The following is a 16,067-nucleotide window of genomic DNA, read 5'->3' on the forward strand; positions in this document are numbered from 1 at the left end:
ATGTAAACACAATACATTATTGTTACAAAATAATTATTGGAGTGTGCTCTACAAGAAAAAAAAAATCTAATTTTTTTGAACAGTAAGTTTTTTTTTTAAAGAAGTCTCTTCTGCTCACCAAGCATGCATTTATTTGATCCAAAGTACAGCAAAACAGTACAAATTTTAAATACTTTTACTATTTAAAATAACTGTTTTCTATTTGAATATATTTTAAAATGTAATTTATTCCTGTGATTTCAATGCAGATTTTTTAGAATCATTACTCCAGTCGTCAATGTAAACTAACTTGTGACCACTAGAGGGAGCCCAAAATGTAACACTGTGGCTGCTGTTCACATGTAGCCTGGAAAAATCCAGACCCTAATCTATTAAGATTAAGGGTCTGGCATTGAGCAATGAAAAGGACCTAACTCGAGGGGCGGCACCAAGCGTGCATTTGAAACTCTCGCTGCACGCAATTGGATAACGCCACGACCAATCACAACAATACATGGTGTGACGTATCCAGAGCGACGGTGAACATATAAGAGTGGATTTCAATGTTATAACATAAACAATGTGACAAGATTAATAACTAACTATTAATTACGACAGCCGAATCAACCTCATAAAACAATTAGGTCCGATCAAACTATTCATTATATCAACTAATATGTGAATGGACACTAGCGTTTCATTCAGCAGCGAGACATATCGTCCTGTTCCAGTTAGGCTACTGCATTACTATTGAATAGTTCAGTTGTTTGTTACAGTAAGTTTACCAGGTGACTCTTACCATTTGTAAATGAGATGGACCTCATCCACCACAATCCCGACCAGGTTGTCCCGGTAGACCTTGTTCGATAACATTTATCGCCAATTCTTTTTTAACAGCCAGGACTCGAGACTGCCGAATGCTATCTGGCATTGCCCGCTTCAGATCTGTTCCTTTTCGTGTTCGCCCCATACGCTTAACTACCAGCGGAGCTAACTGATAGATTAAACTCTTGCCATATCCAGTCGGCAAAACAGCAAAAACGTCCTTTTAGCAAAGGAACGATTCGAGCGCGGTTTTCTGTTCCTCTTTTAAATAAAAAGCCAAGTCTAACTCGGTCATTGTAGCGGCCAAAGCCGTTTCAAACAACTGGTGTTCATCTGTAGATCTCTTTCAAGGTTTACTATATGATTCGGACGTCGCAGCGCTGTCGTCATCAGCTAAGCTCGCCTCTGGCCCGCCTACATCAGATACACCGATTTGATTGGTTCCCAGAATTGCTTACGTATTGCAGTAACATGCATCATTGCTCGATGCCAGAGTGTCTTGCAGAGACAATTCAAATTGTGCTCTCGCGAGACCTCTGGATTTCCAGGGTAGTTCACATGTCTTTTTCACTAATATTAATGTGTAATATCAAAAGTACCACCAATATCTTACTAAAAGCATGAAATAAATGCATTTGACTTGTTTGCTTTAGTGAGTATGAGCTTAATGGCTTCTGATTTGATTTCAGGTTTAAAGAGCAAAAGAACCTGAACTCGTTTTTCGCAGTGATGTTCGGCCTCAGTAACAGTGCTGTACAGAGGCTCAATAAAACATGGGAGGTAAGGACAACTATATACTCTTAGTCTAGTCTAAATAAGCTTTTTTGTTGTATTTCTGTGTAAGATACCGGAATAAAGCTTCTTTTCAAATCTTTAACTATATTATTGCCCAGCTCTTTATATATAGTTGCATATATAAGTATGTCCAACTTTATTTGCATACATTATTCTTGTGTAGGGTGATATATAATAAATAGCTTGTATTGTTACTAAATAATATACATTATATTACTGACAATCTCTGATCAGCTAAATGTGCCTATAAAGCTTGAAGATACAAGATATGATAAACATCAAAGGAATAGTTCCCCCCAAAATTAAAAATTTGCAGAAATTTACTCACTCTTAGGCCAGTTAGAGATGTAGATGAAGTCGTTTCTTCATGAGAACAGATTTGGAGAAGTTTAGCATCACTTGCTCACCAACGGACCCGTTGCAGTGAATGGGTGCCGTAAGAATGAGAGTCCAAACAGCTGAAAAAAACACAATATTCCATCTAGTAAAGTTAAAAGCAGTAAAAATTAATCCATTATTAAGGCATTTAATTTTTTTTTATTAAGATCTATATTTGTATTAATATCTATACTAATTTTGGGTGAACTATTCCTTTAACATCATGATGTAATCTATAAAGCTGTGAAAATTGCTATATATTTGACTTGACTTGATCTTTATGAATAGAGGCTTCCTAACAAAACCAAGAGGATCTACTGTGCGTATGAAAGACTGATGGTAAGAGCAAATATCTGTTCACTTTTTACAGGGATTTGTCATGTCTAGGTACTATATGAAAAGTAATCATCTCTTTGTTGTAGGATCCATCTCGTAACCACAGGGCCTACAGACTGACTGTAGCCAAACTTAGCCCTCCATACATTCCCTTCATGCCTCTACTGCTTAAAGGTGAAGTTTACTACTGATCCAGTTGATATTTTTTGCTATTTATGTCATGGATATTCGGTGGACAAAGGTTTAATCAACCTAATCTATCACTTGTCTGTATAGATATGACATTTATCCATGAGGGAAACAAGAACTACACTGATAAACTGGTCAACTTTGAGAAAATGGTAAGAGTACTGCTTTCACTTGAAATGTTACATTAATTTTAAACTCTATACCTAAGAAAAAACACTTAATGTGTGGTTTTTACCTTATTTTCAGCGTATGATTGCCAGAACAGTGAAGACAGTTCGAGAGTGTCGAAGTCAACCTTACGGTACGGCTCCCTCTAGTGGTGGTTCACAGAAAACTAAATGCTTTAACACTGTAGAATTTCATTTCTTGTCGTTCATTGACTTTAAACACATTGAACTGAGCAATGAAGATATATTCTGGCCTTTTGTGCTTTTCCAGTGCCTTCATCTCCACAGAAAGGCTTGACAGAGAGAATGTTCTTGGATGCCCAAGCTATCCGACTATCAACATGTATGTTGTTCCTTTTCCTCAATATGATACAGTTGAAGTCAAATGTTTACATACACCTTGCAGAATTTTACACAAAATGCATGTTTTTTTTTTTATTTAGTACTGACCTGAATAAGATATTTCACACAAGAGAAAATAACAGTTGAATTTATAAAAATGACCCTGTTCAAACATTTACATGTACTTGATTCTTAATTCTTAATTCTGTTGTTTTGTTCATGAGTTCCTTGTTTTTTCCTAAACAGTTAACATTTTAACTGTCACCATCCCGTGTACAAGATGCCGAAGTTTACGTCACCATATTACAAATATATCCTAATCATGACAAACTATATATCGTTGGAAGGTCTAAGACTCCTAAATAGCTATTTTACCACTGTTTTGTGTTACAAATTATATAGAAAAAGTAATAGATTCATTTATGAGAGAGTGCACCTCAAAAAATGTACATCATAACAGGGGTTCAGACCTTTGTAACAAAAAGATTTTCTTTTTCGTTGCCTTTTTCCCTATAACGCTTTAGAAATTAGATATCAATTGAAAACTTAAAATCTCAAAATTCATCCTTTGAAAACCATTTTAAAAATCAGACATTGCACTACCCTGGAAAGTGTACATGAAAATCATATTACAAAATGTTTTTGTTCATGCATTATACAAATTTAGCTCTGAAACTTTGGACTTTTCACGTCTATGTTCAAACAAGGGTTAAACTGCCTGCTGTTCTTCAGAAAATCTTTCAGGTCCTACAAATTCTTTGGTTTTCCAGCATTTTTGTGTATTTGAACCCTTTTCAACAATGAATGTATGCTTTTGAGATCCATCTGTTCACACTGAGGACAACTGAGGGACTCATATGCAACTATTACAGAATAGTTGCATACGAGTCCCTCAGTTGTCTTCAGTGTGAAAAGATGGATCGCAAAATCATACAGTCATTGCTGGAAAGAGTTCAAATACACAAAAATGCTAAAAAAAAAAAAAAAAAGAAATCAAAGAATCTGTGGGATCTGAAGGACTTTTCTGAATCAAGTGTATTTAAACTTTTGAACTATTATTTTCTCTTGTGGACTATTATGTAAACATCTTTTATGTGACATATCTTATTCAGGTCAGTACTAAATAAAACTAAAATCTCTTATTTTGCTAAAATAATTAACATTTTGCAGATTCTGCAAGGTGTGTGTAAACTTTTGACTTCAACTTTATATAATGCACAAACATGATGGAATAAATCAGCATGATTGTGTCATTGCAATTTAGCATTGATTTTTACTCATATCTTGCAGATTCGGACCAGTCCCTGACTCTGCGCAATGCAGCCAACGTAAGGCAGTACATCCAGAACCTCAAAGTGATCGACAATCAGAAGAAACTAACTCAGCTCTCCAGAACCATAGAGCGTTGAGCCGCCACAAGACTGCCTTTCTTTACTCCTTCCTGCTCCATATTGGAGAACAAAAGTGACTGATGGAATCCATGATCACCCTATGTGTGATTAATTAATGGAAATTCTCAAACTTCACAAGTCAGTGCTGCGTGGACTGTGCAAGGCCGAGCATTGGCTGGGAAAATGCTGACAAGTGACAATTTCCTTTGGATGCCTTATCAGAAGTGTTCTGATCTGACTGCTGTGACTAATACGTGCCGTATCTGACACACTACACCATGAGCAAAGAATTTCACTTTAGTGCTGCTGGCATTAACTGTTATATATATATATATATATATATAAGTATATCATCTGATTACAGTTCTGTATCTCTTCATCATGTTGTTTCTATAAGCAATGATGGCTTGGGCTGTTTTTAGAAGCATGATGTGGTATAAAAAACATGAACATGTCTCCATAAATAAATATTATTTAAACATTTTGACTGACAGTTGACTCTGGACCATTGAATTATTGAAAATTAATGTACATATGTGCAGTAATTTTCAATAAATCTATGGCCTGTCAACACTTATTTCTTATTTAACAGTATTCTGGTCTGTTTTGGATGTTAACTTTCATTGAATTTCATTGTGAGCAAGCACTGGAGAACAACAGATTGTACAGATTATTACTTGCTGCTGTATATAAAAGCTGAATACCACTAAACTAGTTAAATACTATGAAGAGAGCACAGTTTTGTAGAAATTATATATAGAAGTATATATCTTCTGCGTTCTTTTCTTAATGAAGTGTGTTTATTTTTATATAAATAAATTATTGAACATTTTTTTGGTTTGAAATTATTTATCCAATTTTTTCTCCAAATTATTTGTCCTAAGAATGCTACATTATTTAAATGGCAAATATTATTGCAAGATGTACTGTAATCTCAGGTGTCCCCAGAATATCTCTGTGAAGTTTCAACTCAAAATACCCCACAGATTATTTATGATATGTGACCATGGACCACAAAACCAGTCAATAAGGGTTCATTTTTAGAAACTGAGATTTATACATCTGAAAGCTGAATAAATAAGCTTTCCATTGATATATATTTGGCCAAGATACAACTATTTGAAAATTTGGAATCAGAGGGTTCACAAAAAAATCAAAAATATTAAGAAAATCGCCTTTAAATATGTCCAAATGAATTTCTTAGCAATGCATATTACTACTCAGAAATTAAGTTTTTATATATTTACGGAAGGAAATTATAATATATCTTTAAAATATCTTCATGAAACATGATCTTTTCTTATTAATATCCTAATGATTTTTGGCATAAAAGAAAAATCTATCAATTTGACCCATACAATGTATTTTTGGATATTGCTACAAATATACCCATGCTACTTAAGACTGGTTTTGTGGTCCAGAGTCACATATTATTTAAAAAAACAACTATTTTTAATGAAAGCAGAAACAGGCTGTTTTCATGCTTGTTTCTTTAAATGAAAATGAGCTGTTTCCAGCTTTTCCAGAATACAAATATGGCTTTACAGCTCTTACCTCAAATAGCCTTACTCTGCCCAAAAAAAACGTCTATTTGGTTTTTATTATCATGTCTATTGCGCTGAAATCATGCGTTTTAAAGCCATATAAGTTTAAACCTCTGATAAATGGTTTTCTGAGGCCACACATCGGAAGCAAACACACAGAAAGCGGCTGTCACACGCATGTGAGTGCTAAACTAAGTTCTTAAGCTGTTACACAATTTATGGTAAAAATGCATAGGAGTTACAAAAACAGTCGGTTATGTCTGTGAACGTAAACAGCCTCGAAAGAAATCGCATGTTTATATTAAATCTATGTATTGAGTAATAGCAGCATAATATAAATGCTGTCTAAGCTGCTAATATGACCCAAACAATAAAATAAAAACAGAAAATCACTTACTTCTCTTGAATGAATAATTTCTGTAGCTCTTAGAAGACGTTTCTTACTTGAATGCTGGTTTTAAATGTTGTAGCCTGAAGATAAACTTGGCGGAATGTGTGAGGAGTATCTAATACCGTAGCTTGCGTCAACGGTCGTGGGCGGGGCTTGTAAACGTGACGTCGTATTGACCATATATATATATATATATATATATATATATATATATATATATATATATATATGACATCGACAGATTATGTGATTGGCTTGTTCGAAAATACTGCTTATAATTAGGAATTAAATAAAAGGAGTGGGTGGACCTTTTTTCCTGAACATGGAAGTAAGTCCGACTCTTAACTGAAAGAATGCTTTGCATTTCCGGTCTGCATTGTTTCTAGTCAAATTAGGGTATATTCCGAGCTAATAAACCAATGTTAAACCTATTAAAATGTTTTTAAAAAGCACACGGCTCCATAGCGCCATCACTTGGCAATGTCGCAATGACCGTCATTTGTCAGTGCCTCACTTTAATGAGTGTGTAGATGACACGAAGCAGCGGAAGGTAGCTACATTAAAAACAGATGGACGCTATTTGAATGGGTTCCAATGGAAACCGGAACAGGAAAGCATTCAATCTGACGTTAGAATTCGTAATGGCGGCGCTCATCGTTTACTCAGGAAAAAAGTCTGTAGAGTGGCTGTTTACACGCACTGACAACACATTTTTGTGACCTGGGACCACAAAACCAGTCATAAGGGTCAATTTTTTTAATTAAGATTTAGCTGCATAAATAAGCTTTCCATTGATGTATGGTTTGTTAGGACAATATTTGACCAAGATAAAACCATTTGAAAATCTGGAATCTGAGGGTGCAAAAAAATCTAAATATTGAGAAACTCGCATTTAAAGTTGTCCAAATGAAGTTCTTAGCAATGCATAATACCAATGGAAAAATTACATTTTGATATATTTACGGTAGGAAATTTACAAAATATCTTCATGGAACATTAACTTTATACCATAATGATTTTTGGCTTAAAAGAAAAATTAGTCATTTTGACCCATACAATGTTTTTTTTTTTCTTTTTGGCTATTGCTACAAATATACCCATGCGATTTGACTGGTTTTGTGGTCCAGGGTCACATTTATCTTTATACACACCATGTAACAGTGAATTTTGCATAATAGATACCCTTTAAAAAGGAAAAACAATTCAAACAGAAGATGTAAAAAAAAAACTGACAGATTTATTTCAAAATGCAAACTGTAAATACAAATAATTACTTGAACATCCCTCTGATTCTCCCCAATATGGGGCGATGAAATACGTCAAATCAGTATCAGCTGAAAATTAAAATAATCTCCTCACCAAACATATTTACAACTTAAAACAAAAACACAAAACGGGGATTTGGGGCACTTTTTAAAAATAAAAACAAAACAAAAAATATGAAGACATACCCAGTGTTTCCTCCTGCTTACAATACAAAAATCTCAAAACTAAAATCTAACTTTTGGAGGAATAAATAATTTGTACAAAATAGATTCAAAACAATAGGATTCAAGTGGTGTGTGTCAGTTATTTGATTTTGTACCAATTCAAACAACCATGTTTAGTTAGTAAAACCTGCACATACAATATGACAGACAAAATAGGTCATGAAGTTAAGATTAATCAAGGGACTATTGGTAATTAATCATTTTGATGGCAGAATCACACTTTATACCATTAAAAAACTTTTCTGGACCTTTAGGCAATGTTTTTGTATTTTTAGACTAAAGTCTTAAATTATCTGAACATCTGGGCTAATTTCAACCCTCAAACTGGGTGTTGTCTTCAAATACTCCTTATTTTTGAGAACTTTGCTAAATTAAAGTTAATATACACATGAATTTAAAAACAATATTGCACTTCCATACAGATTTCCTATACATCCCACAGTTCCAGCTGCTTTCCCTTTCTAGGTGGCTCGCTGAAACAGGAGTTTCGCAATGGGCGATTGCAGTTACTTCCTGTCTGATTCAGCCACTTCAGCACCATGATGTACGGAGGCATTTCTACACTGACTGTGGAAACAACTCTCATAGCTTCACAACCAAACGCACACAAGCAGATGATCACAAAGACACGCATACGAAAAAACAAAAAGTATACAGGTGTATTTCAACATTCAGTCCCTGGATGAGGCCTGCTGGCTTGGAAGAGGTTTGCTTTTTGTGGAAATCTCCTTCCAAGTCCACAGTGGTTCTCCGTTCACCCACAGAAGTTTGGAGGGACAAGCCTTCCGCTCTTTGGCCCAAGAGTCTGTTAGCGTAATGGCAAAGCACAGCTCTGCTTCAAGGCATCGGTGAGGTTTCACAGGCTCGGCGCGGATCCAGTTGAGTCCCAGATGACTTTTAAGGCAACGTTGTCGCTTGTTACTACTACGATAACAGGACAGAAATGGCTGACATTCAGTAGGGAAGAACGGTCGCCTGTTTTCCACGGAAATGAGTCACTCGATCCTTTCCGCGGCATCACCTGAGAGTGAAACCAACCTGGCTTGCTTTCTTTGGAAGATACAGAGGAGACTGAGCTGAAAACATGTCATTTGAAGTGAAAACTCATTCCAAACAAAAAAACATTTAAAACATCCTCATAAAAAGAAAAAAGACAGCAGGAAACTGGAGATGAGGGTCCATTGTGAGGTATCAAACTACCTCATTCTCACTTTCAGAACAATAGAGCAAAACCTGTATCAATATCTTTGGTTGCTTGTGAAATGCTGCATAGATTTTTTTTTTTTTGGTGTAAACTTGTAAATGTAAAATGCTACACTGCGGATGCTGTTTAACCATCTGAAACACATAAGCAGCTGCGAACTAAGACCGAAAAACTAAGTGAAATTGTTAAAAATTCAAACAACATAAATGTTACTCTTAATATTAGTGCAGATTGTGTCGAAATCCGTAGATTTTGTCTCAGTTTCTCCTTTAACAGGTTGCCAGGCGAGGCAAGTGATCCTGAGCTTTGGTTAAGGTCTGTTTGTGAGTGGTAGGCTATAAGAGTGGAGGTTAAAAATCGAAACCCACATCAAAGAAAAACGCTAACGTAAAATAAACAATGTCAACATTCATTTGGCTTTAAGTCCTCAGGGTCTCGTGATCTAGTGCAGTACAGTGAAGATCCAGTGATCTTTTTTTCGTGTTCCTCTACTGCAGTCTAGTCTTTGTCTTTTTTTTAACAGCAAGTAAGCTCTCTTTGGATGGCTTTTGGTTGAGAACATTCTTCGGGACTTGTTTTCGAAATGCTCTCTTGTGTAGTTTAGGCCTCGGATGCAGCCTGAGGTTTGAGCTGGGCTTTTTCCATGGCGGTGCCATACGGAGTTCTCTTGAAGAAGCCGAGCTACAGAAATCAAGAAGAAAAAATTACAATTGGTTACATAATATTCGTATTGTAAAGAATAAGATTGCCTTTCCAACTAGTCCAACGCCTGTCTGTGTAAAACAACTAGCTAAATTACGAAGCCCAACTAGACATCAAAATGGCAGACACTGACCTTGTAGAGGACATAGATCAGCAGTGCAAGCAGTAGAAGACCGGCCAGAATAGCCAGAATAATGATCCACAGAGGAACAGCGTACGTACTGTCTGGCTTATTCCAAACCACAGGAGTGACCATCTACAAATAACAGACAGAAGATGAAGCTCAGAGGATAAATTAAATACAGACTAACTAGATTAAGTCTAGTAATGAACATGAATTAGATTAGATAAGGTATGAAGATTACCTTTTTAGCACCACTAGGAGTCACTTTGGGCAAAATGGCATATGGCATCTTTTCCACTTTGTAACTAGCAAGGCACTCCAAAATAAAGCTTTTATAAGGATTCTGCAAATAAATCATACAAACACATTTAGAACATCAATAAGGAACAGAAGGTAAAATAAACATCTAGGTGCTACAGTGAAGAGTAAAGGGAAAGTTCTGTCATTACTCACCCTCATGTCATTCCAGAACACAAAAGTAAGATATTTTTGATGCAACTGACATGTTCAAGGCCCAGAAAGGTAGTAAGGACATCATTAAAATAGTCCATGTGACTAATTTGGCTATAGTGGCTAATTTGACTTTATGAAGCTACGAGAATTCTTTTTTTTTTTTTGCACCAGGAAAACAAAAATAATGAGTTGAAGTTGAAGTCTTTGCTGCTGTCTTTGTGTCAGTTGTGTTGCTGTCTACAGAGCTCTCGGATTTGATCAAAAATATCCTAATTTGTGTTCTAAAGATGAACAAGGTTTCACTGTTTGGAACGACACAAGGGTGAGTAATTAGTGACAGAATTTTCATTTTTGGGTAATCGTTCCTTTCAAATAAACAACATGTGAAACTGGCTGCGTTTTATCGTGACTGTTCTGAACTGAATTAAGCTTTTTATGCAACAATCCCATATGCATCCAGAAGGGGGCAGTATGGTTTTACTAAAACTTAGTGTTTCAGTCTGGCTTTGCTTCTCACAAAACCCCTCTGACATTCCAATCCGCTGAGCTCTGAGGATTTCTCCTAATGTATTTTCAATGCACTCACTTATAATCTTTGTATTGGCTAGAACTGCAAAGAGCATGTAAGGCGTCTTTCAAAAGAGCTCCTGTTTGGAGATATCATCTGACTTGCTTTAACATGCATGAACAGACATTCACCAACTGTTAGCTCACTTAGTAGTGACCACGCCACACACAGTCACTCTTTACATTAAAAACTCTAATATTTTTTAGCGTAATCATGGGATAGACAAATCGGCATGCTCTTTTTTTATTATTTGGCTCTATGAAAGCTTGTACATGCCACGCTTTGCTTTTATTGCACTATTAATAATCTAGAGACGACGGCTTTGGACTACTGGCACCAAGGTTTTTCCGCTCACCTCCATGAAGGTTTCTGCCCAGATTCGCGAGCGAACATGCAGTATGGCACTGGTCCCTCGCTCCAGCAGGCCAACGTTGCACGTTAGAGTCCAGCAATCCACACTGGAGCAAGACTAACACATTGGAAAAACAGAGAGAGTTAATAAAGATCGGTTTATAGAATCAACAGCATTTCATATTAACTTCTGCCATAACTCATTACAAACCCTTCATAACAGCAGCCATTCAAATAAACAAATAACACTGTAAGGATGCCATAAAAGATGTGCTCTTTAAACAAACTCAGATCACGTGAATTGAATTTCCAGGCAGAAGTAAATAAAATCATCATGAAAGCATGCCTGCCTGTCATGTGGGACACAAGCGTTAATTAAAAACCAAAAATAATTATGAACGTGAAGATCCGGATGGAGAGATGGGACCATGAGACAGACATTAGGGTCACAAGCCAAGCGGCGACGACAAAGAACCTAATGTTAACGTCTTGTGCACCGACTGCTTTAAATTAGTGGGAATTCACTGGTAGAGTCATAGGACTGTAAAATCTTGTCTACAGTTGCCTAAAGCAAATTCCGACCCTCCGACGCAATAACTTTTAACTCCATGGTTTTTACAAGCTGTACGTTACCACATTCGTCATTGGATGCCTATAACGTGACATTTGTTTCTTTAGGAGGGTCAGGAAATAAGATCACAGAACATACAAATTTCCCTATAGTGGTATATGCACTGTAAAAAGTTTTCACCAGTTTCAACTTAAAAACTTAAGTTTAGCAGCTGCCTTAAGATTGTAAGTTAAATCAACTTAAGTAATTTAAACTCACAAGTTAAATCAACTCATTTTTTTGTAATAAGTTCAAATGACTTGTAGATTCAAGCTGATTTAACTTAAAAACCTACGTTCAGCAGCTGCCTTAAGTTTTTAAGTTGAATCTGGTGAAAACTTATCCTAGTCGAGAAATGTCAAACCTAAGAGTCCTGTAACACATCTTCCCTGTTCACTAGGTCATGTCAACAGAGGCTCCTGTTCTCCCTCACCAAAATAAGATAAGCACAACGGAGCAGGACAAAAAAAAAATGGGCCTCTAGGAACACGTCATCAGCCAAGAGATGATAAATGTGGCTGATTGAGCGCAACAGGCGACAAAGCCCCCTTTCATTTGATCAGGTACAGAGCAAGGATGAGAGCTGCGTACCTACAGCTGGACTACACAATCGGCTGCTGTCTGAGTGAAGTGGTAGCTGAAGCGGTTAATGACGCAGGGAAGAAGGGGAAATTACAGGGTAGAGCGAGGACATTTCGACAGAGCCATCGCTTTGGAGAGTAATGAGGTCATTAATGTTCTATCACTTGGTCACACACATGCGCAAGCAGACAAAAAAAACACATACACCTAAACCAACCAAGCAAAACATCTTTAATGGCAGCCAATCAGTCACAGCAGATCTTTGACCCTGTATGACTTGACCTTCTGAGTTACTGCACGAGAGAACGAAAGGTCTTCTGGCATCTGAGGTCATGAGAATGCTGGATTAGAAGTGTTTGTTCAACATTTGCATTTTACCCAACGCAAATGAATCATGTTGACCTTCCAGCTGACAGGACTCTGTGTGTTCCAAAACCTAGTGAGCAGCCTAGCTAGACAGTACTTTAAAGGGACAATTCGCTCAAAAATGAAAACTCTGTGATTATTTACTCACCCTCATGTTGTTTAAAACCTGTAAGATCTTCGTTAATCTTCGGAACACAAATTACGATTATTTTTGATCAAATCTGAGAGCTTTTTGATTCTGCATAAACAGCAATGCAACTGACACATTCAAGGCCCGGAAAGTTAGTAAGCACATTGTTAAAATAGTCCATGTGAAATCAGTGATTCAACCTTAACTTTATAAAGCTATGAGAATACTTTTTTTGTGCAAAGAAAACAAAATAGCTGCTTATTCAACAATTTCTTCTCTTCTGTGTCAGTCTTTGACACACGTTCAGAAAAACTATCTTAGCTACTTCTATAAGTTCTCAGCTACCTCTCTGGGCCTTGAGTGTGGTAGTTGCATCGCTGTCTATTTAGGATTTAGAAAGCATTCAGATTTCAATAAAAAATATCTTAATTTGTGTTCTGAAGATGAATGAAGGTCTTACGGGTTTGGAATGAGGGTGAGTAATTAATGACAGATTTTCATTTTTGGGTGAACTATCCCTTTAAGGCATCATGGGTGTTCCAAAACTTATGAATCATAATTATCCAGTGTTTGCCAAATTCATAGGCAGCATTGCCAGCATTGCATGTCCTCCAGGGAGAATGTAATCCCAGAATGCATTTATCTCCATATTTTATCACCATTTTTTGATTATAAATGTATTTAATGCATATAGAGCCCCTAAAGCGACATGTAATGGAAAAAAAAATAAGACAAAAACTTGATTTTAATGCTGTAGTGTTCTCTCGCTTAACTTTTCTTTCCCCCCTGAGAAACTCTGCACGTTTGCTCAAAAGATTTAAATATAGTTTCATATACATTTCCATCACTAGTTTTGTATTTCCTCATAAAAAGTTTCTCAGGGAACACAAAACTTTCGCAAGAAAATGCAAAAGTACTGAAATATGTTTTTGACTCCCACCTCATATTATTTACATCACCAGTTTTGCATTTGCTCAAAAAAAGTTTCCAAAAGCAATGCAAAACCTTTGTGAGAAAACACCAAAGTTTTGAAAGAGAATGAAAAACAATGGAGGAACGCAAAAGTTTTGTGAGTGAAAGGCCGAGATGGTGTTTTGCTGGCTCTTCAAGTCTGACCAGCTGAAAAGTGTCCAAAACCTTTTCTGAAACCAGCCAACAGACCACCCTGACCAAGCTAGTAGTACAACTAAGACCACCAAACCAACGGCCTGATGATTGCTTTTACACTTTTCTGCAATAATTCTTGTTTAATATTGACTAAACAACATTTAATTAAAATGTTCACCTAATCTTTAATACCTAAAACTTGGCAATTATTTATGACAGAAATGCTAAAGCCACTGTCATTTCTTGAATAAGTGAGGGTTCAAACTTTTTACTTTGAAAGTTAATAATGTGTTTGCGTAGGTTTATAAACGATTTACCTACCAAATCTGATGAAATGGCGCATGATGCGTTCCCAGATGAACATTATAATAAATCCAAACTCACAACAACATGCAGAGATGGCGTTTGAGATGCTCCACACATGTAAATGATAACAGTTTGTGTGGAGCAGCATTTACTGTGAATGGAGCCATTCTGAGAGACATATAGGAGATGTACGTAATCTACACACATGCAACTACTGAAAGTGCATATATTAAAAATGCATTGCATATATTTAGTTAATTGAATCGTAGCGTTTGTGAATTCCTAATAGCATTATGCTTTTTAAATAGGTGTAATATGTGGATGCGCCATTACCGGTATTTTGCCGATTACTCAACACGGCTAAATGCAATTTTTTTTTTTTTTTCGAATACTAGAATAGAATTGAGGAATGCAGCCCTACACTCTACTATAATCAATTGTTAGGAGTGTTAATTCGATTATTAGTGTTTCCATTTCAGACACTGTTGTCCCAATGTAGGCAGCTCATGAGGTTTCTGAACAGACCAATGTTTCGCTCACTTTCTTTGTGTGTTTTACTCTTCTTTCATAACATTTTCCCCTCGTTCATTTTAAAGAAATCTCACCAGATTGGTCAGCTGAGACAGCTCGCCTTTGTGCGTTTCCCTCTTCTCGATGTGGTGTTCGTGGGTCGCTTCTCGTAAAGGAGGCTGCTCGGTTGAAGACTGCTGGAGCTACAGAGAAAAAGAGGGGAAAAGGGAACAGAACACTGAGTGGAAACGCACCACCCTTTTGGACATTGTGGACTCTGACATCACGGTGCAGTCTGTACTGACGCCCTCTGACTCAACACGGACGTTCACTCGTGAGCTCAACGGGAGGGACACATTGTGAGGGACGCGAGGGGCATTTTGCAACAGATGTCTGAATTTTACTCAACTTCTCTATTGTGTAGACCAATACACTCCTCAAAACCAAGGAACACACCCTGAACAAACAACCACTTAGGGGAGAAATTTTGCACAATCCCAGATGTAACAGCAGTTTTGTGTTACGAAGACTTAGTGAGGACGTGCATCAGATGGCGTAAAAGACAAAGGCAGTGGCGTACACTACAATAACTACTATAACTTGCAGAATAATCACTACATTTTAGAAGATTAATTTGCTGTTTTATAACGAGTAACCCACGCTTTTTTCAGATCATTTGAGTGAGATAAGGAGATGTTGTAGAGGGGTCTTTCAAAAAGAGCTCTGATTGAGCTGATGGCTGTGTTTATATAAACAGCAGTGGGACGTGAAGCATGAAGGGGAGCAGATTGAGATGAGAGTACGGCAGGAGGATCAAAGACTGGTTTAATGCCCTTGGGTGGGGCTGTTTGAGGTACAGTGTGGACTGTAATAAAGGACATATTAGGAAATATGGATGGATGGGTGGTGTGTGCTTGTGTTAGGCATATGTATACGACGTATGGGACAAATTGGGTGTTTCTGACAGCGGGTGTCCCATAAGCTTAAATTTAGCTCGTCATGAACAGGCTCTGTTCCCTTTAAGATCTCATGATGTTCTGATGGACATCTGTTCTCTCCTCAAACGACTGCACAAATATTCCATCTCTAAAGTCTTTACAGGAGAAATGACTAGTTTCATACATATGATTTAATAATTAATTTACAATTTAATACAATTACTTTTTTGTATTAAAATTAGCATTAGCAAAAATGTATAGTATATAAATGCTTATAAAATTAAATATA

At 36.7% G+C, this 16,067-nt stretch overlaps 2 protein-coding genes across 2 annotated transcripts in view; one reads left to right on the top strand and one right to left on the bottom strand.

The window, feature by feature from the left end:
- Nucleotides 1-1,474: 1,474 nt before the first annotated feature.
- rapgef3 (Rap guanine nucleotide exchange factor (GEF) 3) lies at nucleotides 1,475-5,234 on the top strand. Its single transcript, XM_073823745.1, has 7 exons — nucleotides 1,475-1,584; nucleotides 2,266-2,316; nucleotides 2,400-2,487; nucleotides 2,590-2,654; nucleotides 2,749-2,803; nucleotides 2,941-3,012; nucleotides 4,302-5,234. Exons 1-7 carry the CDS (start codon nucleotides 1,534-1,536, stop codon nucleotides 4,418-4,420), a joined length of 501 nt encoding a protein of 166 aa, XP_073679846.1. The 5' UTR covers nucleotides 1,475-1,533; the 3' UTR covers nucleotides 4,421-5,234.
- Nucleotides 5,235-7,555: 2,321 nt separating this feature from the next.
- Nucleotides 7,556-16,067, bottom strand: part of itga5 (integrin, alpha 5 (fibronectin receptor, alpha polypeptide)) — a 74,951-nt gene continuing 66,439 nt past the window's right edge. Inside the window, exons 26-30 of the mRNA XM_073822951.1 lie at nucleotides 14,936-15,043; nucleotides 11,234-11,347; nucleotides 10,099-10,200; nucleotides 9,867-9,989; nucleotides 7,556-9,712 (exon numbers count right to left, since the gene is read on the bottom strand). Of these exons, the coding sequence (XP_073679052.1) occupies nucleotides 9,632-9,712; nucleotides 9,867-9,989; nucleotides 10,099-10,200; nucleotides 11,234-11,347; nucleotides 14,936-15,043 (528 nt within the window). The 3' untranslated portion in view covers nucleotides 7,556-9,631. The remainder of the gene's footprint in view (nucleotides 9,713-9,866; nucleotides 9,990-10,098; nucleotides 10,201-11,233; nucleotides 11,348-14,935; nucleotides 15,044-16,067) is intronic.

Source organism: Garra rufa, chromosome 18 (genome assembly GCF_049309525.1).
Source record: "Garra rufa chromosome 18, GarRuf1.0, whole genome shotgun sequence".
Lineage (NCBI taxonomy): Eukaryota > Metazoa > Chordata > Actinopteri > Cypriniformes > Cyprinidae > Garra > Garra rufa.